The sequence below is a fragment of the Pyxicephalus adspersus genome, chromosome 8, assembly GCF_032062135.1.
Source record: "Pyxicephalus adspersus chromosome 8, UCB_Pads_2.0, whole genome shotgun sequence".
Taxonomy (NCBI): domain Eukaryota; kingdom Metazoa; phylum Chordata; class Amphibia; order Anura; family Pyxicephalidae; genus Pyxicephalus; species Pyxicephalus adspersus.
The window spans coordinates 44,790,421-44,813,134 of NC_092865.1; the positions used below are offsets into that span (position 1 = coordinate 44,790,421).

The following is a 22,714-nucleotide window of genomic DNA, read 5'->3' on the forward strand; positions in this document are numbered from 1 at the left end:
GGTCTGTACCCCCTGCTGTGCCCATTATAGAAGTTGTCACCATCTCTGCAATGAAAAATGTTATGAATTTGGGGAACACGGGGCTCATACATGGAATACAGAGTTCGCACAATGCTGTAATGAAGCAACAGAGTGATGGGGGCAGGATCTTGGGGTATCTGGGGAAGGTATCTGGGGGTGTTTGGTCTTTCAGAACAACCTGAATGAGTAAAAATAAAGTGAGAGTCTTCTTAAGCTTTCCACCATCATCATTACTGTGAATATTTGCCTGCAGTGCTGACACATTGGCAGCCATGGCACCATTGCTCCTCCCATTGCTGATCATCACAATGAAAGCCGGAATATTCACATTGTCCTGAGATACAACCACGCAATCACTTACCTACCCCTCCATGTTTCCATTGTGGTCACCATACACACAACCTGTGAGATTTCCCTGGAGCGTCATTACCAGGTAATCCTTCTGAGAAGAGAGATTAAATGTTACTTACTGGATTGTCGGCTTCCTTTCTTCATCCTCCAACATCTTATTACAGCCATGGTGGCTCCACCAATTAAAGGTAACTAAAGGAAAACTCCAACCCAACACAGCTGAAATACCTGTACAGGAACTGGTTTACCAACCAATGAGGTTTATCTCCTAGATTGTAAGCTCTTCGGGGCAGGGCCCTCTCCTCCTCCTGTGTCACTGTCTGTATTCATCTGTCATTTGCAACCCCTATTTAATGTACAGCACTGGGTAATATGTTGACGCTATATAAATCCTGTTATTAATATTATTATAATTATTATTAATATTATTAATAATAATCTCCGCTGAGCCGGTCATGTGATTACCAAACCTCTTGCAGCACTACATAGCTGGCACGATGACCCCATTATACGAAGCTTTAGTGTGACCTCCAACCGATACAGTAGCCTGTGGAAAGGTAAATCAAAATTTAATTTCTTGATCTGATGGGCGTGTAAAGAGAACCTGTCAATAAGTCCACCCACTGGTACTAATATTTACCAAGTGCTCTCCTACTTCCCCATGAGCCTGCCCTGGATATAATGCCCTCTGTAAGCTCAGTCTGTGTTGGAGCTCACAATTGGCTCTCTCCCTCTTGCCCACACATGACCATGCTCAGGCCTGGGTACTCCATTGTGGTAGGAAGTGAAGACGGTCACTTGACCAATCATCATTCTCTTCCCTGGCTTCAACAGCTCAATAATTAAAGGCAATTTTCCAAAGTTTGAGCATTGCTCTGGATTTCCGGGCCGCTCCTGAGTTGCTTAGAGATGATAATATGAACCTTCCATTGTTGGAGGGACCTGGGTATTGTGTGACGTTCCCTCTCCAATATAGAGCAAAGGATCACATGTCAATGGAGGTCCCGTGGCTCAAACACCTTTCATGACGATGGAGATGTCTCTATGCCAGTCATTCTCAGGACACCTACCGGTCTTGCATTTCAACGGCCAAAGTAGTGTTATCACTGCCATGACTGAAGATCTTTGGTCACCTGGCCTCCAGGGTCAGGTAACCCGAACTCAGAATACGCAATCCCACATGACCATGCCCAGGCCTGGGTACTACATTGTGGTACGAAGGTGGGAAGGTCACATGACCATTCATAATTTTAGCCCCCTGAACTGTGCCTGTGGTGACCTTTGGTTCAGCTTACAGCTCCATGCCTGATGGGGAAAGCTTCTGACCGATGTCAGGAATTTCCTGCAAGGTGGAGATAGATTGAGGCAGAATGGGGCCCCAGGCAGGATGGCAGCTTTGGCCCTCTCATCCCTTCTGATAAGACCAATGGTAGTAAGTAAACAGAAGGCATCCATTCAAAATTCTCCATACTTCTCACATCAGACTCCAACGGCCTGCCAGTCCACCCTTCCTTATCATGTGACTGGCACAGCTTTGACCAATCAAGTTATTCCCCTTGTCAACTGAAAAAGCATGAAGAGTGTGGTTGGGGCCCCAGCGGGTCCTAGGCTCCTGTCTATGTTGCCTTGTTCATAAAACAGCTCTTTGAAAGTGAATGATTTTTGAGGCGGGAGCCATTATCCCCTAAATCCACAACACTGTGCCAACCTTTATCTATTCACTATGAACATACAGGACCCCCCGGGGTATTAGGATCCTCCAATGATTGAACTGTGATTGTATGATTGGTTGTCATCTCACAACCAGGACACCATAAAGGGCACCCAGGATACTGCACGGGACAATGCAGGGAGCAGTCAGGAATGTCATTGGCCGATATACAATTAATATTAGTACGTAGAGTCACACATTGCTGGCGCTCTTCTCCTGGACTTTGAAATGATAGTCCCTGGAACCTGGGCCTAATCGGACCATCATGACGTGAGTCTTATAGATCTGCACTGGGGTTTTGGACCAAAAGGTCCCCTTCTGGGTCTGAACAGTTCATGGAGACTGAAAACAAGGAAGGTGTCTGACAAGAGGCCTCTCTGTCCTCAGCAGTGTCAGACAAGCTGAATGTAAACAAAGTGATAAACTATGGGACAAGAAGCAGATTTACCTAGGCTGCCAGCAGGATTTTGTAGCCCCAGGACACTCTCAGGGACATTATATCAGGGTGTGCTCAGACCCTATATCAGGAAAAGCACATTTAGTCTCGTGAGAGCAGAATTCTGTTTTCCCCCAGTGAGCTCATCCCAGCCAACCCCATTGTCTGTTCCTTGGCAGCATGGCACAGTATAACATGGTAGCTAGGATATTATTGGTTGCTGTGGGTAACGCACTTCAGTAGAACCTCCCCTACAAGCGCCACCCAAGCGATGTCGGAAGGCTGGGCAGGAGTTCGGGTGGATCCGGGGGGCGGTCTTAGACCTCCTAAATTTATAAGTAGGCTGAGCCTTAGCCTGGGTGGGTGACTAGCGGAATACATAGGGGGCGGGTTTAGGGTAGGTCACTGTCTTGAAGGGGCAGAGTCTCTTGCCTCTTCAGGCGGAGCAAATAAAGAATAGGGGAGGTATGTTAGGTGCAGTGGGTGTGTTTCTCCCCGCTTTCCTCTAGAGGGCAGTTCCTATGTAGGGCGGGGCGGATATCAGGGGCGGATCCTGTGCGGAGGTAGGCGGGGCGTATAGCGGGGGCGGGTCTTGTGCGGAGGTGGGCGTCTCCTGCTCTCAGTCGGGCAGTGCAGGGTGTAGCGGGCTGTCAGCAGTCTGATCTCCTCTCGGTGTCTGTAGGTGTGTGATCGGTTTGTCGGCGGGAGGAGGGACGGAGGATCGCCGCGATGGGCTGCACGGTGAGCGCCGAGGACAAAGCGGCGGCCGAGAGATCCAAAAACATCGATAAGAACCTCCGGGAGGACGGAGAGAAGGCGGCCCGGGAGGTCAAACTGCTGCTGCTGGGTAACTACTGCTATAAGTGTGTGTACATACCGATAGATAGACGGCGGGCTGACACCCCAAATACCGTACAGATGTGTGTCATATATACGGAAAGATATGTGTCATGGGGTGTGCTGTATAATAATCATATCAATATTTTATATATCATGTGCTCTCCTCCTGTATATTACACATCATTCCCCGGCTATACCATGCTTCCTCTTCCTACATACATACTACATACATATTACATACATGTTCTGTGTACTCAGCACACTCTGTATATCATTCTATTATACACTGTATTCTGAGAGACCCTCTTATTTCCTGTACACCCCCCTGTATATAGTGTATAACCCTACCTTATATCCTGTACCCCCTCTGTATATATTGTATAACCCTTCAGTATACACCTCCCATATACTCTATACCCCCCATGTACAGGGCACCCCACTTATATCCTGTACACCCCCCTGTATATATCCCGTATACCCCTAATGTCTCCTGAGAAGCTCCATATACTTCCCATGCACTGCACACCCCACTTATTTCCTGTGCACCCCCCTGTATTCTGTAGGCTCATACTGTATAACTCTTCTGTATATCCTGTACCCCTTGTATTGTATATTCTCTGAGAACCCTTCATTTATACCCCCATGCTATATCCTGTACACCTGTATACTCTATACCCCCCACACTGTATACATCCCTCCTCTATGTAATGTACTACTATACCCCTCATACACATTGTATATACTGAGCACCGTTCTTAAATCGTGACCCCCCTCCCCCCAAACGCTTTATATAGTGTATAACCTTCTGTATACCATACACCCCCGTGCTGTATACCCCTCCCATATACTGTTTATCCCCCATTTCCTGGGCAGCTCTATATACCCCCCCTGTACTGCACACATTCTCTGAGTATACTAAGTTTCTGAAAACACAGAACTGTATACAATTATATGTAATATGCAGAGAGCAGGGGGGCTATACCCAGAACACCTACCTGTATGTGGACTTACTGTACACCCTGTATACCTCACATCATTATTAAATAACTGTATTTATATAGCCTCAACATATTACGCAGTGCTATACAATAAATTAGGGTTGTAAATGACACAGATACATGCCCCAAGAGCTTAGAATTTAAGAGATCACACTGTACACGTATATTTCTCTGTATCCAGAATTCATTTTACAGTGTGAGCTCCCTGTGTATGAATAGTTTGGTGATGGTTCTCAGGTGCCTGTTCTCTATGTACGCTGTGTCTTCTGTAGTATCTCTGGGGCCCATTCACACTAAACCATTGTGTTACTTTAACTCTGACCTGCATCAAAATTCTGCTCAAGACCTCTATTCCATCTTCTATCATATTACCCTGTAAAGAGTCCCCCACAAATCCTATACCATGTACTTCAGTCTGATATGTTGAACAACATCAAAAAATGAGAATTGGATTGCATGCAGTGTGGTTGCAGGGCAGTATATGCACTTCTGCTTTTTGTGGTGCCATCCCACAGCCATTGCAGCAACCTGTATATACCGGTCATTGAAAATACCAGTCTGATGCTCCATGGAGATCTCTTCATGTTTTCTAATAACACAGCACGTGGGTGCAGTGATGTGTTGGGGTGCACTGAGCTATGCGCTGCAGTCTATTGTACAATGCATTGGGGTGGCATTCTCAACAATGGAACCGCAACTAGCTGCACATAGAACTGGTGTATTGGCCATTAAAAAGGAATGCCATACATGCCTTGTCAGCAGGGTTCTGTGCTGCCACAAGTGTCAGTATGGCTTCTCATACAGGGACCTAAAGTTCTACCCCCCACACTGGAGGACTTTGGGACCCGTGGTGAGTCCACATTGCAGCACTTATTACGTCTCGGTAACTTCTATCATCTGTTGCAACACAAATCCCCTACTTTCCTGTTCAGCACTTCTGTTGCTGTAAATGGCGTCACAACAAATGCTGCATGTGGGGTTATCCTGTGACGCACAGATGTTGTAGGATAAGTGTCGCTGTAGGTGAGAGGAAGAAGCTTTTTCTGTTATCTCGTCATAGCTCTCCCTCTACAGTGTGGGATTGTAAAGAAATGCCCCCAAGTGGCAAAACTGTAGACCCTGCTGTATGACCGGCAGTGACCCCAAATGTTCACTGTGACCCCTATCTGTGCAGATGACACTCAGAATTCCTTGAGTTAGGTTTCAGCTGGATACATTACTGCATATATGTCTGCACCAGCAGAGCTTACACTCTAATATCTTCCACAGTCCATATAGCTCTGACATATTCCACAGTGATGTACAATTTGTCATAGAGGATGGTAGGGCAGATGAACTGGCATGGAGTTGGATTACAATGGATTGGCATACAGGATGTTAGCGTTGGTGGAGTGGTATTGGGGATGTTGGGATCCAGTGGAGTGGTAGAGGGGGTGGCAGAGGCCGGTGGAGTGGTGTAGGGGATGTTTTGCTTTGGTGGCATAGCAGGGTGGGTGGCAGGGCCCGGTGGAATGGTGTAGAGAATGACACGGGCATAACAAGGTAGATGGTACGGGCCTGTGGAGTAGCATAGGGGATGTTGCAGATCTTTGGCATAGCAGGGAGAATGGCGGGGCTGGTGGAGTGACAGAGGGGGTGTTTTGGTGTCATAGCAGGGTGGATGGAAAGGGCCGATGAAGTGGTATAGGGATGTTGTGGTTTGGTGGCATAGCGGCATTCATGGCTGGGACCCAGTGGAGTGGTGTAAGGAATGGCCGGGGCCCAGTGGAATAGCACAGGGAATGTTGCAGTTCCTTGGCATAGTAGGGAGAATGGTGGGGTCGGTGGAGTGGCAGAGGGGATGTTTTGGTGTCATAGCAGTGTGGATGGAAGCGGCAGGTGAAGTGGTAAAGGAGATGACTAGGGCTGGTAGAGCTGTTTAGTGGATGATGGGGTTCATTGGAATGACATAAGGGATGGCAGGGGCCGGTGGATGGTGGTGTTGGTCGAGTAGTGTTGGGGATGGCAGGGGCAGATGGGAGTGATGTATGGAATGTTGTGGTTCTGTGGCATAGCAGGGGCTGGTAATCACAGGTATGCTCTTTGTTTGGCAGACTTGTATTATGGCTGCATTCTGTTTTTCTCATTGTAGGGAGGATTTTTTGGGAGGGGAGGGTATTTCTTTGCAGGGCTCCTTGTCTGCGCTGGGCCATTTTGGTTCTCTTTGTAAAATTGTGGCCCACCATATTTTCTAAGTCTTCATGTGACACTGATCACTATCCCCTTCACTTCCGGCACCTTCCAGCAGACTCCTCTGCCCATTGCATCAATCTGCTGCTACCAAAAGTACAGGAGAGCCTAGGCGGAGGAGTGAGACCACATCCGTGTGCAGTGGGTTACTTTTCGCCATATATATGTCACTCGCTGTGGTTAGATACTGCAAAGGAAGGCTTTGCTTACATTTAAAGAGACAACCCCCCCCATATGATTCTTCACCAACAAACCACTATGGGCTTTTATATTTCTCAGGCACTACAGACCCCCATTTCCTCAAAAAGTCTCACTATTTTGCTGCAGAATCGGGTGACAGAGATAGGAGAATTCATGTGCATGAAGAAGAGCCCTACATGTGATTTGCAAACGTTGGCTCACTGGGATTTGCACAATATCAGTTGGCTAGGAGAAGTTTTGTGCACTCGATTGCAGCATTCGCCAACCAATGGCTGCTGTCACAAGTTGTGCGCAAATTGCTTGTGCAGCTTCACTTTCATCTTCCAATCAGATTTAAGTCTGCAGATGAAAGCGACATCTAATGGAGAGTTTGGATCTGATTAGCTGCTTTGGGACAGTGTGGACAGTTCTTGCAGACACATCATGGTTTAAGGCCCAAACTGCAGATAGAGGGAAGTACTGCCCCCCCCCCCTTCTTTGTGGGTTAGAAATAAAGGGTTCCGCCCTCCCCAGCCTGCTAGCGGCTTCCTGATTTTCTTCACTTCCATGTCATCATATTTTACATGCTTCTGCTTTTCTCTGTGATTCTCCCCTGATGGGGGAGGAGGAGGAGGCACTTTTTAACCCCCAATTTTGGATCATATAAACCATCAGGCATCAGTGTAGTTCTTCACCTGCTCTTAGCACTGGTGGGGGGTCCCACAAATACCCAGTGACACCCCCATATGTGACATTTGCCTTTCCTGGGTAAAACCACAAAATACTTTCATGTTCAGGGTGCTCTAGAAAATGTCCTGCTGGCTGCATCTTAAAACATAATGCGTGTTACATTAAGCCCAATGTTAAATGCACCTGGGGGTCAGCATGTATTGCCTTGGTGGCTGACTGTGTCTTTTGGTTCTGTGAGCACTACACCCCCATTGGACCGTGGGAGACATTCAGCGATTTGATTGGCTGTATGAGATCCCGCTTGAGACTGTTCAGCCTTTCTGAGTTTGCCATTTGTTCTTTGAAGTAACAATTTGATTTGCATAAGTTATGTACTGAAACTTCCATACGTGATTGTTCCAAGATGCCTCAGTAGAATCATTTACTTGTTCATGAAAGGCCATTTTTGGGCCTGGCACCCCAGCCTAAGGCCTAAGTCTAACCCAAAATACTGGGGCATGGAGGAAGTGATTATAGAAACCTTAATATTAAAAAAGCAGAAACCCACAACGTTTGCATGCAGTGCACCCGGATAAAGAGGTGTCACCCACTGAAACGCGTTTTCTGGGTGACACTCTGCACTCGACAATGACATCTTGGGATGTGGAATGGACGACTATCCTATCGGAGGGTTGCTGCCTTCGATGGGATCCCCAGTATGATGACACCATCACATCTATCCCGAGGACTGGACTGCCGACCTATAACCCTTCTGGGTCAGGGATTCACTATTGAAGAAAGGATGAGCATGGCACCCCCCAAGCCTGGCATTGGCATTTCCAATATTCTTGGCAGACAGCTGAATTCCCACAACTGAAGACTTCTTATGTGCAGAGGGGATCTGAAGGTTTTGTCCTGGTGAGAAGGGGGGAATGGGAGTACGGGGACACGTGTGACATTTGTACTCCTGGATTATATGCGATGCTATTGATGCAGAAACTGTAATCGTTATTATTGCAGGGTTTTAATTGGTCAGTACTGATAAATTCCCATAAATTCTCCTTCCCATGATCTAATGGAAGCTTCCCCTTCATTGGGGGAAGTAACTACACACACAGAACCAGGGTGTCTGAGATAAGATTGCTGTCTGATTTGGCCTTTTTTTCCTTTGGTTCTGGAGTTCCCCTTTAAATACACTGCAGCGGTAAGCCACAGTCTCCTGCTGGCTCGTCGTCAGTGTGGGTTCTGTTGTATGCAGAAGGCCGGGTACATCACGAAGTGCCTTAAAAGGGAAAAAAAGGAACTTCCTGTTTATGCTGCATTGTGTGGCCATCTGACAATAATATTTACATTATAAATAGGGCTGTTTATACGCTGTGCTGCCCGCCGCCAACCCCTCTCCCTGTGCTCAGGACGCTGATAAACAGGGCCTACATTAACCCTTCTTCTGCCAGAGAAACCCCCCTTCCCCCCGACGTGTGAGGGGAGGCGATGGCTGCAGACAATTGCTGCACATGACACACCGCTTTGACAATGGAAGCTTCCGTTTTCATTCAGGACTTCCTGTTCCTTCCACGATGCACTTTGCAGTGAATGCGCTGCCTTCCCGTCTGGCAGGAGGTGAATTTCTCTTCACTAAAAGGCCAGAAAGCCCTTTGGGCCTGGCTCTGCACCTTTGTGTTGCAGCAATGTGTGTTGTGATGCGTCGCTGCCCCCATTGCACAATTACAGTAGATGAATGCACGTGTGAATGTTCTCTTTGTGGGGTGTCCAGGCGCTGTTTTTTGTAATGCTTTAAAAAAGAAATGGCAGCCCTAATACAAAACACAAAAAACTCGGCACTGACCATTGACAGGAAGGTATTGCAATAATGTACAATAAATTGTGTGCATTACTGCACTGCATGGTAGTACCGTGTTGGAGGTATAATAATTTTGAATAGCACCACAATGCAGAAGAACTGCCGCAAGGCCTGCATCTGATTTGTGTGTTCATTGCAGAGCATTTATTTTGATTAGGCTGCATAATGCAGGAGCTGCTCTGTGTTCTGCTGTGAAGGAGGTCCGATGTCTGTGTTGCACCATTATATGATAAATATTGGTAATGATGGCGTGCGTCTGGGCTCTCCAAAATCAGTACAGGCACGGAGTGACCCTGCAGTGGTGCTGTTCCTGTCATTGAAGCAATTTGCTGCTTTTAGGTTCTGATGGACTATTGGTTCTGTTGGTCTGGCCTATAGTTATGTATTCAGTGTAACTCCGCCTCCTGCGCACACAGCTCTATTCTCCATCATGCAGATGGTCGGTGCCTCGCTTAGCAATCTCCAGGATTCGCCCAAATAGTTACTGAATGATCTATTTTTATTCCTTTTTTCTCCCCGTTGCCCTTTTCCTTCCTTTCCCCCCCCCCCCCCCCTGTCCCCGCTCCTCCCCGAACCCACAATGGAATCTGAGGGGACGAGCCACAATTAACCCCTCAACTGCTATGAAGGAAGTGTTGGGTTGTTATGTGAGAGAGCTATGTGGGACCACAAGTCTCAGCATCCCTAGAGAATGTGCAGCGCTCCAAACTAGCTGAAGGTTCATAGCAGGCTTCTCATATCTGACAGGAAAGGGAAATGTCAGCAGCCGACGTCTCCTGACATCCCTACGTTCCTGGGGACTGGGCCTGACTTCTTGCTGAATTCCCATTCGTCCACATAAAATGCCTTTTGGGGTATTTGTTGTTGGGGTAATATTGTTGGGGTATTAGCCCCAGATACAGATAGAGTTCTTTCTTAGATTGGCTGCTCCTGGAAGTTCAATATAATTCTTACACCAAATAAAAAAATGTTACATTTCACATTCCTTGTCTGACCTCCAGCCTGCAATATATGTTAGGTTCCACCCACAGACTTCCTGGCTTTAAAGTGGACCGGTCAGTAAACATTAACACTGGACCTCAATTGGTGGGTTTGTATTATCAAATTGCAGCATTAGTGTTGCTGTTTTTTTGCCAAGTATTAAAAATGGCTGCTCCCAAGTCTAAGCAGATCACATGACCTCTGGCTACCAATCATTAGACTCTGCGGGGAGAGTATTGTGTTCAATCAGACCGGCGCTGTCTGGTAGACATCAGGATCAGCAAGGAGCAAACAGAACACAGAACCAGCATATGGAACGTATAGATAGATATTTCATATATATATATATATATATATATATATATATATATATATAAATTTAACAGTAAGTTTACAAAACACAATTACAGTTTTCCTGACCACAATATACAGCAATCAGGTTATCATTTTGGAAATCTTCACCATTTATCAATAAAAAGCCTTTCTATGCAGCCAAGAGGAAGCATTTCTGGTAGACATCAGGATCAGCAAGGAGCAAACAGAACACAGAACCAGCATATGGAACGTATAGATAGATATTTTATATATATATATATATATATATATATATATATATATATATATATATATATATATATATATATCAGTAAGTTTACAAAACTCCATGAATTAACTCCTGACCACAATATACAGCAATCAGGTTATCATTTTGGAAATCTTCACCATTTATCAATAAAAAGCCTTTCTATGCAGCCAAGAGGAAGCATTTCCTCAGATCCCCCCTTCCCCATCAGACTACAACATTGTAACTTTGTATCCAGACATCAGGGATTTATGAGTTATTGCTGAGCTGCAATACCAGGTGATGACCCTGGTTGGTGAATGGCATTAGCCGTTGGGGGTGGGGTGGGGGGTCATGTGACCTAACAAACACCTGAAGGGGTCATCCTGACACATTGCTAAGCATGTGCCCCTATCATGTAAACACAGATCTGATAACAGGTCCTCTTTATCAAATATTGTTACATTGATAGCGTCAGCCTCTCTGCTGTCATTTGGATGTAGGGAATGCTGGTAAGTGTGGTTTTCCACCTCCACAATGACAATTTTTGTAATTCTTTAATAGGAATATAATTGCATGTTGGAGGTTGTACTTCTACCCAAGCCAGTGAGTTACATGTCTATTGTGCAATGATACGATGAGCAGTGCATAATGGGAGTTGTAGTCCGCCTGAGCAGCCATGCGTGCTCCTTATTCTGCCCTCACCTGTTGTTGCTCCCTTGGTAACCTAACCCTGTTTATCCATCTCCTAGCAGCCAGCTCGGCTTCTTCCGACAATTAGCAACAGAGGGGGCAGAATCTGCCCGGGGGGCAAAGTCCAGCTTTCATTTCAGTTCGCATACAAGGGTTAATGGCAGTCCATGTATAGGAGGTTGTCAACCACAAGGTGTCGGACTGTAATTGTGTCACCCTGCTGATTATCACATTATATACATGGCGTCCAACTAACCGTCATCAGGAGCTGAGCACCCTATCGTACCATATTACACCTATTCCCACTGTGTCCCCTTTTAATCCCCCCATCTATACTGTTATACCCCAATTTGCCCCTCTGTCCTATTATTATATCCCCCCTTGTGCCAGAACTGATGTTTTACACCTCCCTGCATGTCTGGGAATACAAACCAGCTGCAACAGGTGCAATGCATTCCTTGTAGGGGGAGGGAGTAGTAGTAGTTTGTAGTACACCAATATGCGGTTTTGGTGCGCGTCGGGCGCGGACTTTTCTCCGTTTTTATGGTCCTGGAAGTTGTTCGTGTTTCCCGTATTGGAATGTTGGGAGTCCTTGGCTTTTGAGGTGTTTATTATTTCCACAATTTATGGGCCGCTCCCGCCTCTGTTCTATTGTTAGTTCCTCTTTGTGATGGCGTCTATCCCTCCGCCAAGCGTTTTATGGGTTGACATGAAAGTCTCAGAACCTGACAAAGAATCTCCGGCTGTCACTCTGATCTCCTGTGAACAAAGGTTGGAGGCCTTTCAGAAAACTCACCTGCAGCAGAGGGGCCCCACCACCTTTATAGAAACCCCCCCCCCCATACACATCATGTGACTGCATCTGTTCACTCAGATAAACTAAAACACCTTATTGCCAACATGTGACATCTGTGCGACCCCCCCCCAGCAGCTGTTATCGTTCAGCCACTATTTACTGCCGTGATATTTACTTACCCAAAGCAGTGGGCAGTGTGGATATAATTATACTGGGCTGGGGGTCTGTAGTGTGGCAGTGCCCACTGTACACTGACCTGACATGACCGGTGCCGGGGTGGCGCCAGTTTGTCTGCATTCACAAACATGACCAGTGGGGGCAAAAAAAGGGTGATGGGTAATGGGTGGGTAATGACTGTGGGCATGGGGGTGGGGGCTAGGGGTTCAGTAATGGACTGTGTGATAGAGAAAGAAGTGTTGACACCAGGGGGGGTTAAACAATGGAGGATAGCATGGGGGGTCACTAATGCATTAGGTGATGCAGAGGGGCTGTGTTGACAAGGAAGGGGGGGCCACTTTTCATTAATGGAGGGGTGCTGCGTTGTCATCACATGCTGGCTGGGGGTCATTGTTCTTCCTCCTTTCACATATGATCTGTTATCTGCAGAAAGAGGAAGTCACGGCTGCGGTCACAGAGTCTTTGCTCTTCTCTCCCACATGTGGATGTGCACAGATGGTGGCAGTGTGCTGGGACTGAACAGGTTATATCACCCCCACCCCCATCCTCTGCACCCTGCCCTGTCCTCAGCGGGCTCCCTGCAATTATACAGCGCCGTGGCGTCTGTCTGTGCCATGTCTTGCTGGCACAGAGGGCATTGTGTATGGTTCTTGGCCCAGCTGCCATTCACAGTGCTGAGATCTGGAAAGTTATCATGTGATCAGAGGTTGCTGGTCTTAAGGGTTTGGGGTATTTATTTTGGGGTCCTGTAAACCCCTTCTCATCTCCTGTCACCCCTACTGGTGCCCTGCATTTTGCCTAGCACTCATTTGGGACCCCTGCAGACCCCTCTGTCTGTTGGTGCACAGATTTTTTTATGCAGCAGATGGATATGTGACTCGATCTCTGGGTATCGCTCCGCACATCTCCCCCCCCTTTCCTGTCCGGTGGAGCTAATCATATTAGGAGAGTGCGAGGTGGTCTAAGGGTGCTCCCTTCCTGCTGCGGCCCTCCACTTCCCTTACAAGCTTCACAGCAGAATGGCAGGAAGTTAGGAATGGATTGACGGAGCTGCGGGGAGGTGGCTGTTTACACAATCAGTGTGTGTGTGTGTGTGTGTGTGGGGGGGGGGTCATCTGGATAATGAGGGTAAGCAAAGGGACACTAATAGGGACTAATGGGCTCGGCGGAACAATTCAAACGTCATCAGCTGACAGATTTGCTGCAGTTGTCCTGCCTGAGCTTTGGACTGAAGAGAAAAGGAGGCTGCAGGCTAGATGCCCCAAAAACTTTGTAACGTCCTGTACAGAGACCGGGCCACTTTATTGGGATTATTGTTACATTGTATCTCTGAATGAATAAAGTTTGATGATTTGGTGTAAAACAAATGAGCAGTTCTAAAATTTCCTTGACCTCCGGTCATTGATGGAGACCAGTGCATGGTTTAGGATGAAATCTGAGAAAATGATGGAAATTTACACTTAATAAATGTCAACTGAACACAGCTCTGCCTGCCACCTTACATGCAGATACACAAGGGGGGGTCAGTTGGGTCACAGTGTACATTGTCTTGGTTGGGACCCAAAAGCAGCTCCTTTGACATTGGTTGGAGAAATACTTTTTTGGGGAGATCCAGACATCTTACCAGACCAGCAGTGCAGCCTGGTCACTAACCCACCCCCAGCAAGCTGATTGGACAGTAAGCAAGCATCTTCCAATCATTCTGCTCCCTGTGCTCTCCTGTTGGCCAGGTGCCAGCGTTGAACTGACAGCATGCCCACTATTATTGCTTTACATTGCCCTGCTGGGGCCATTTATTGTCTATGTAAGGAATTCTCCACAAACAGCAGCCGCAACTTTAAAGACATAACTGGAATGTCCAATGACCTTTTTTGTGGTCGGAGTTCTCCTTTTTAGATTTCTGATATTGAATATTTTTTATCAATCGACCCGCTGAAGCCGGCCCAGCTCCTCTGCATTGGCATCACCATGCAGGGTCAGCTGTGGTTTTATCTCAGAAATTAGTTGCGGTTCAATATTATCTCTTGCTGGCTAGTTGTATAAAAATAAAATGTTCGGCCAATCACAAGTAAAGTGTTCCCATGACCCTCCCTTCATTGTTTGGGGTCGCCATGGTCAGGTCGTGGCTCCAGGGTCTTGGTAACGGAGACATCCGTCACCTGCTGACACCGATGCATTCTCAGGGGCGGAGCTCAGACGGGTCCAACCAGCGGGATTATTGACGTCACCAAACGGCCCTAACCCCGACCCCGGGTGGAATTTAGGTTAAAAGAAAGTTGGAGGGCTCCATAGTGACAGCTGTGCGAAAGGGTATAAAGTGGCAACAATGTAATACAAAGTGTCCGATGGGATGGGTGTGACAACGCAACCAGGGACAAAGTGTTGTCACTGTAACAGGAAGCGCCTGAACAAGGACTTTTATGGCAGGATCACCAAGAGTTATTTCAAGATTGGATGAAATTTTTATGATTTTGCAGTGCATCAATCAGTAAATTGGTGCTTTTGCTGTGTCACTGCCAGATCCAGTGGTGCAGCACTTCTGCCAGTTTTCTGTATCTGGCACAGCGACAGTTTGCATTTTGTGCGAGGTTGCCCCGTGGGGTAGTGGAAAGCTCGCAGTGGCTCTCCGGGGGCCCGGGCCCCTCTCTGCCCTGCACCTACCCCATCAATGATAGTTTTGTCCTTACAACAAAGGGTGAGTCTGTGGCGAGGGGACCCAGAGACCAACACAAAGGGCCTGCTGAATATTAATACGCATTGGGGCGTTTCTGCTTAAAGGGCCAGTACACCTAATGCGATACCACGTGCAGGAGAGGGGAGAACAATGCCCACAGATGTGTGTGTGTGTGTGGGGGGGGGGGGGATGATATTGGAGGGGTACTGACCAACATTGTACCCCAATTTACCATTACCAGATCTGTGTCAGACATTTGTCAGGAAGGAATTACGTTACAGCATCATCTCTGATCCGACATCACCGTCCTGGAGGTAGATGGGATCCCCTGATGATGCCTGAACATAGCTGGCGCTGCTTCCCTGCGCTGTCCTCGTCTGCCCCTCGTAGTTCTGTCTCCCCTGCAGACACAATGTGGTTTCTCTCTCCTGCACATACATCGTGCAATCCTCGTCTGACCCCTATACGTTTTTTCACTGATCCTGGATGATTCCTGAACAACGATGGCCATGCTTCCTAGTGCCATCCTCGTTTGACCCCTTGTATGTCCCCTGAGCGAGCTTCATCCCAAAACACGAATGTCCCCCCCCCTGCCTGTGCAGTGGGGATGACATTGGAGGGCAATGGCTCGGTGTTCCCTGCACGTGCTGATTGTTAGCATTTCTCTTCTCAGGGAGTCTGTAGATTTTGTTGCAGTAAATATATTGTGACCGCTCCTTCTCTATGCAGCCGTCCTCTGACTGTCCAACAGATTCAAAGTTTTCCAGGAGTTTAATGAGAATGAAGGGGCTGGGAGTTGGTTCTGGCATCGCAGAACATTCTACAGATGGGCCAGTTAGGTATTTGACTCGGAGATGGGAACGGAAAATTAAAACACCCAAATGATACTGGGGGTGCTAACCTAGCATTCCTATTAGTCCAGATGATTCATCTGCGAGTGTTGCAGGGAATCCCACCTGTGGTGCGCCTAATATATCATGTGACGCTAATGCTTCAAGGTGAGGCCCGTGGGCAGCTGATGAGAGCCCATCATTAGCACCCTCTGAGCTCAGTAGGCCGATCCCTGCTCACTGATCTCCTGATCTGAACACATTTCCATGGGGAACAAATTGTGAACATTTCAACCAGAAAACTCCAGTCATTGTCGGAAATTGGGCTGTCAATCTGCCTCCAAGCCTTCCTCTCAGTATTGTGCAGTTGTATCGGCTCCTCTGATTTCACTGCACACTGGGAGCTTTTCACAATGTACGTTAGAAGCTGCAGCAAGTCAGATAGACCCCCACCTCAATTCCTGGCTGAAGGGTGTCCAGCATCTTCTAGCCCCTCCCTCTCCAGCCTGATTGACCTTGGCCCCACCCCATTATTGGATTTCAGTTTTCCAGGGTCAGCATCACATGTGGGTGTTACTTATGCAAGTACAGCTCATTTAGGACCGCCCACTTCTCCAGACTCTCACTGCACTCTGTATTTTGATATTTGCATAACTCCTCCTTAAATATATTAAGAATTAAATATCTTTCAGAAATATGCAGCAGTGACACTAAAAATTCTGAAATTTCTGATTTTCTATTCATTATAATTTGTGATATTGCAGATCCCCCCTCCCTTCCAGCGGTGATAACTGATAAGGCCGCTGATTATCCTGGGGAGAGCTTTCAATTCACATTTAACTTTTGCTGATGGAAGGGCCCCCACCCTGCCAGCAAACCACGGACGTCAGATGATCTCTGCAGACCTGGGAGCAGCGGCTGATTGGCTGTGCAGATGGACGGTTGGTGGGTGAAGCTTGTGGTCTGGGGTACAATTGTCATATGGTGGGTCCCAGTAATTGTGTGCTCAGGAGGTCTGCATGACAACCGAATTCCGGGACTGTGACCATTTTACCCCCACCCCCCCAGCGTCACCTGACTAAACTTTTTAGGTTTTCTTTGCCTCCTACATCTACGACTTCCTGTATCTTTACAGCTGCTGTGTGTGGTGCAATCACCCCCTCCCTTACTTGGGCCTGTACATCTCTGGGCCGCTGTTTTAATAGAGGGGTGCAGACATTGGCAGGACAAGGTGCCCAAGTTGGAAAGGCCAAAGCCTTCCCCCACCAAGTTCGGAATTTGGTTGTCATGCAGACCTCCTGAGCACACAATTTCTTGGACCCACCATACGACAACCGTACACCAGACCACAAGCTTCACCCACCAACCGTCCATCTGCACAGCCAATTACCCTTAAACCTAAGACCCTCTCTTTGAACAAAGCCCCACCCCTTCAGAGCTAAGTCATGCCCATTTGAGCATATAAGTCTCTTGGTCTGTCTGTGTCAGGGGTCACACAATATCAACTCATATCCAATCCATAATCCAGTTCTATTGCAAGCAGCACCAGTTCTGGGTGTTAGAACTGTGCCCAGTGTTCTATGTGAATGGGGGAGGGATACAGGTAGATGTAGGTACAGGTGTGATGGTTAGTTGCCTGGAACTCACTGGACATTGCTATTCGGTCTGTGCAAGCCGTATCCCGGCCCGGTGTTTGCAGTAACCCCCCACCATGGTGCAGTGTGGTTTTTGCTTCTAAACAGAAGTGCATTCCGGAGACACAGACCTGTAAACACGGCCATCATGAAGCTGGATAAATCATACCTGGGGGAGCCGGGTGTCACCACAGTAGCCGTAAACTGTTTATTCAGAACTGCACGGTGTATATCAGGAGGATGGGGTGGGGGGGGGAGCGTAGACAGGGCCTCTTCGGGGTGTTTGTGTATCTGTGAGCTGAACTGAAATCTCAACGTTTTAACGACTGCTCCAGATATTTCTGCAAACTACAGAACCCCTCCCCTGTGTTATGGAGTGGAGGAAGGGAAATGAAGTCCTAACACTACAGTTCTACAGTCAATGTTGTCACCTGAGCACAGGAAGTGTTTTACTGGCGGGAACACTAGGTGAAAATAAAGAGTATAAAAATGCAGTCGCCACATCATAGGAGGGGGAGCTGTGAGTGTTTGGGGGGGGGGTTTGGATGGAGTTTGTTGGGTGTACGGGGTGTTTGGCGTCCCCCGGTGGACACGCTTGGCAGGGTCAGCTGACGCATGTAGTGTGTGGTGCTGGGTGCGGCTCAGGAAGAGGGCAGCTTCCTGTCTCTGTACTCTGCACACTTCTCAGAAGAGGAACTGAGCTGCATCAGAGCTGTAACCCTGTGCAGGACACCACTGGGGGGGGTTAATGCATCTTTATACCCCCCTGCACATTGCAGCGAATCTCTCCACAGCCCCTAGTGCCGCATTGTGTGACACTGGAGCTCTGCCACCCCCTAATACCCCATTCTGTGAGATCCCCCTCCCCCACTGACAGGAAAAGGGGGGGGGTTACGCCCCGGCTTCTCTGATCACCAAATCTCTGTGGAAGGGAAGCCGAGGTTTCTGAACTCTCCCAATTCACTGATATGTGACAATTGGAAGAGTGTGAACATTGAGGGTGAATATTATTCCTGTAAAGTAAATATAGCCTCATATACCCCCCTTATCTCCCCCATCATGGCTGTACACTAGGGGGTGATGGCGGCAGTGATGTATACAATTCTGTACACAAAACTCCCCAACTTACAAATATTTTAATTGCGGCCTCGCCTGCTCCTAAAATATCCTCGGCCAGTCAGGGTAATATGGGGGTGAGTGCCCGGCCAGTCGGGGTAACATGGGGGGTTGTGCTCCGGGGTGATGGCGGTGCACAGATGAATGCTGAGGCTCTTGTGAACTGCATTGTACTATCAGAAATATAAGGCAATGGCGGATGTAGCCAACTATGGGCCTCTATTTTCGGGTCAGGGCCCTGCACACATTGCACCTCCCGATGCCCACTCCCAGGTCTGTGTGGGGCACAGTATTGGAGCCCCCTCCCTTACCTCGGTCGGTCCCCGGCAGCCATTGGGCCGATCCTCTTATAGGATAAGGAGGAGATAAATGTGAGGATAAAACCTTCAGCCACTTACAGGAGATTACTGCGACTTATCTGCCAATGAGATGAATGGCCATGGGGGTGGTGATGCTCGGTGTGCCCGGCGTTCATATTACCTCCCCATTATACAGATAATAAAACCAATCTGATTCTATTGCAACCCACAGGAACCTCATAAGTCTGCACAAATCAACCCTCAGACATAGCACTGACAGCCACATATTTCAGAAAAGCTCCTTCATTCATCATTAGAACCATTCTATGGGCTCCACTCAGTGACTTTGCCAAGGCTGAGATGTCATCAGTCTGCTACAGGCAGGAGGAAGCATTTCCCCAGTGATCAGACTGCAGCATTGTAACTTTGTATCCATCACAAGGTGAATGTTGTTGGTTCATTACCATAACCCCCCCCCCCTAATGGGAAGGAAGGCTGGTTGGGTCTCTTTAAGAATGTTGGACCTGGAAAGTTGTGGCGCTGTTGGTACAACACAAGAGGACAATGGGGATATTGTGTGCCGGTCACTGGATGGAGAGGGCCCGGCTGTCCCCATGTGAGACAGAATAATGGGTGACACCGGGGCCCCTCCTTGTATTCTCCTTAACTGTGTGCACATTGACAGATCTCTAACAATCAGGCAGTGTGATCATCTCATCTCTTATGGCAGGAATCATCAGGGTGTGCAGTCATATGGCTGCTCCCCACCCCCCCAAGACAGGATCACTGGGGTGTGAGGTCACATGACTGCCCCCAACCCCTCCCCCCCCCCCCCCAAAAAAAAAAAAAAAAAAAAACAGGATTATTGGGGTAAGCAGTCACACAGCTTTTACCGCCAAATCACAATGCAGATCTCATGGCCAGTCAGCTGAGTGCGATTATTTTATCGCCACCTTCGCTCTCTGCGTCTCATCGTATCACATCTCTCATCCTTTCATCTTAACACTCGACTGACTATGGCGGGTTCAGTAACTCTTGGGGGGGTAATTTCTTCTGGAGTCTCAGAGATAAAATAACCGTGTAGGTGGATCCATATGTAACTAAATGAGAGTTCCCATGTGAGGGTGAGAGAGGGGATGATTGCAGCTGACAGTGATTGGTCTACAATGTGCCATGGATTATAATGGCGATATATATAAATAAAGTTTATTAACAATCGTTCCTCCTAATCTGACTTCTCTCTTCTTCCTCAGGTGCGGGGGAGTCCGGGAAGAGCACCATTGTCAAACAGATGAAGTAAGAATCCTTTTTCTTGTGTTCTTGGTTCTGTGTTCTGTTCGTGGTCTGTGAATCCATCCCAGGTGATCCACTGGAGATCATGTGACACCCCCCCCCTCACTCACTCACACACACACACACATTGTTCAGAGATTCACTAGTGAATCTTATTTGGGTGTTCATCTGCGTCTGTGGTACAGTGCTTGGCAGCAAAGCTAACATTTTACTGCAGATTTCTGCTGCCATGATCACACAGGCTTCTCCATGCTGGGGAGGGGGGTTCTTATATAATATTTACCCTCACGCTCTGCTTCTCATTACTGAGCAATCCGCATCATTTCACTGCAGCTCTGAACAGAAGGGAAGGGCGGCAAACTGCAAGATGTGTAATGGCTAGTTATCATTGGGATCCCACAGAAGCTGAATGAGGTCTGAGGTGATATTCAGCTATTGATGGGGTAGGTCGGTGTATGAACAGTCCCTGATTTATCAGACCGGGGCAGGTAAAACCGTGCATTTCTAGTGGGGAAGGTGGGGTGTCACAAAGGTGCTCAGCCGGACGGCCACATAGAAATGACACAATGATAAAATGATCATGTGATGTGCAAAACCCCAAACCTGCAGATTCACTGTAAATTCACTCCACTGCTTCCTATTCTTCCAGCACTCAAAAGAGCTCAGCATGTGCACTGCGTCCTCTATGTGTTCTGTGTGTGATGCATGTATGTTGCGTGTATATAATCACATGTCTTATATGTACATATCAGTGCCCCCAGTTCATTGTGTTCTCTGTTCCCCCAGAATTATCCATGAGGACGGTTATTCAGAGGAAGAGTGCCGGCAGTACCGCGCCGTGGTATACAGCAACACCATTCAGTCCATCATGGCCATCATTAAAGCCATGGGCAACCTGAAGATTGACTTTGGAGACTCGGCTCGAGCAGTAAGTGATCAGAACAGCCTCTGTGAAACTACAGACCCCAGCATTCCTTGCCAGCTCCCCATCTGTGTAACTACAGATCCCAGCATTCCTTTTCACCACCCCTGTCTGTGGAACTACAGAATCCAGCATTCCTTGAGACTGATCCATCTCTGTGGAACTACAGATCTCCGAGATGGAGAGTGGCCGGACCTCAGAGATGCTGTATCTGGCGTTCCCTGGCGGCGCGGTGCCAAGCCCTCCACATTTTTATATCAAAGTTTTACACGAGTCAGGCGCAGGTCGTAGCGCAGTTGTTGCTTTGTGCTGTCGCCTGACAGCCGCGCTCTGAGCTCCCTGTGTATCATGCAGATAATTAGCAGGTGGGGATGCAGTCATTGGGGCCGGATAATCTAATTAAGTGTGGATCCTGGGAGTCGGTGCCCTCGTTAAGCTTTGTCCTCATTAAACTCCTCCCTGCAGGGAGCGCTGCGTATTTCTGCTCTCCCGAATTTAACCCTTTTCTGTGTGGCTTCCAGGATCTGCCGGATTTTCACTGTTCCAGGCAATGATTTGTATTTCTATCATTTATCACCAATAGTTTTTAGATCGGTCAATCAGAGATGGTGCTGTGTTTGTTATGAATAACGTTTTTATGTCACGCTCTGTTCTGGGACCTCAAGCTTGGTATTTGTAGTCACTATTACAGGAAGTAAACAGAAATCTCCCCAGCAGCTAAAACCAGAAAGAGGCTCCCCCATTCCTACCTTCATCTTTGGTTGCACATGCAGATGGTAATTGTGCATGGCGGCATCACAGACAGCAGTAATGGGAAGCAGATGTCTGTGTATTTCTGGCTGTGGTGCCAGCTGTGCCCCCCCTCACCCGCTCTTCTTCTGTCTCCCCAGGATGATGCGCGGCAGCTGTTTGCGTTGGCCTGCACGGCGGAGGAGCAGGGGATATTGCCGGATGATTTGTCCGGAGTCATTCGCAGACTGTGGGCAGACCAGGGGGTCCAGGTGTGCTTCAACCGCTCCAGGGAGTACCAGCTGAATGACTCGGCGGCATAGTGAGTACCACCATAACTGAGGGGTACAGGGGGTATATCCAGGAGGGCTGGGGGGTGTCAGGGTGATGTCTTTTTTACTGATATCTGTTTGAGTGAACGTGAACAACACTTCTGTGCTCTATCCAAGTTGCACTCCTATTGGTTGCATTATTTCTTGTAATCACTGATGGTTACAGAACCCCTTCCCCTATTTAATACAAATGTGTAGAGGATGAGGTGTTCTGTATTCCTGGGGGTAACAACACTGCTCCTCTACAGGTACATTATGGGGATAGTGTTGTCACCATAGGACAGGAAGTGAGACACTGGAAGGTCTCGGTATGGGCAGGTGACAGAACCCTGGGGACAGGGGGGAACTGACTATGGGCAGGTGACAGAACGCTGGGTACA

General features: G+C 47.9%; 1 protein-coding gene across 1 annotated transcript in view; it reads left to right on the forward strand.

Moving 5' to 3' along the window:
- Positions 1–3,126: 3,126 nt before the first annotated feature.
- GNAI2 (G protein subunit alpha i2) overlaps positions 3,127–22,714 on the forward strand; it is a 27,930-nt gene continuing 8,342 nt past the window's right edge. The window contains exons 1-4 of the mRNA XM_072420336.1: positions 3,127–3,366; positions 20,312–20,354; positions 21,138–21,279; positions 22,164–22,324. Coding sequence (XP_072276437.1) covers positions 3,249–3,366; positions 20,312–20,354; positions 21,138–21,279; positions 22,164–22,324 — 464 coding nt within the window. The 5' untranslated portion in view covers positions 3,127–3,248. The remainder of the gene's footprint in view (positions 3,367–20,311; positions 20,355–21,137; positions 21,280–22,163; positions 22,325–22,714) is intronic.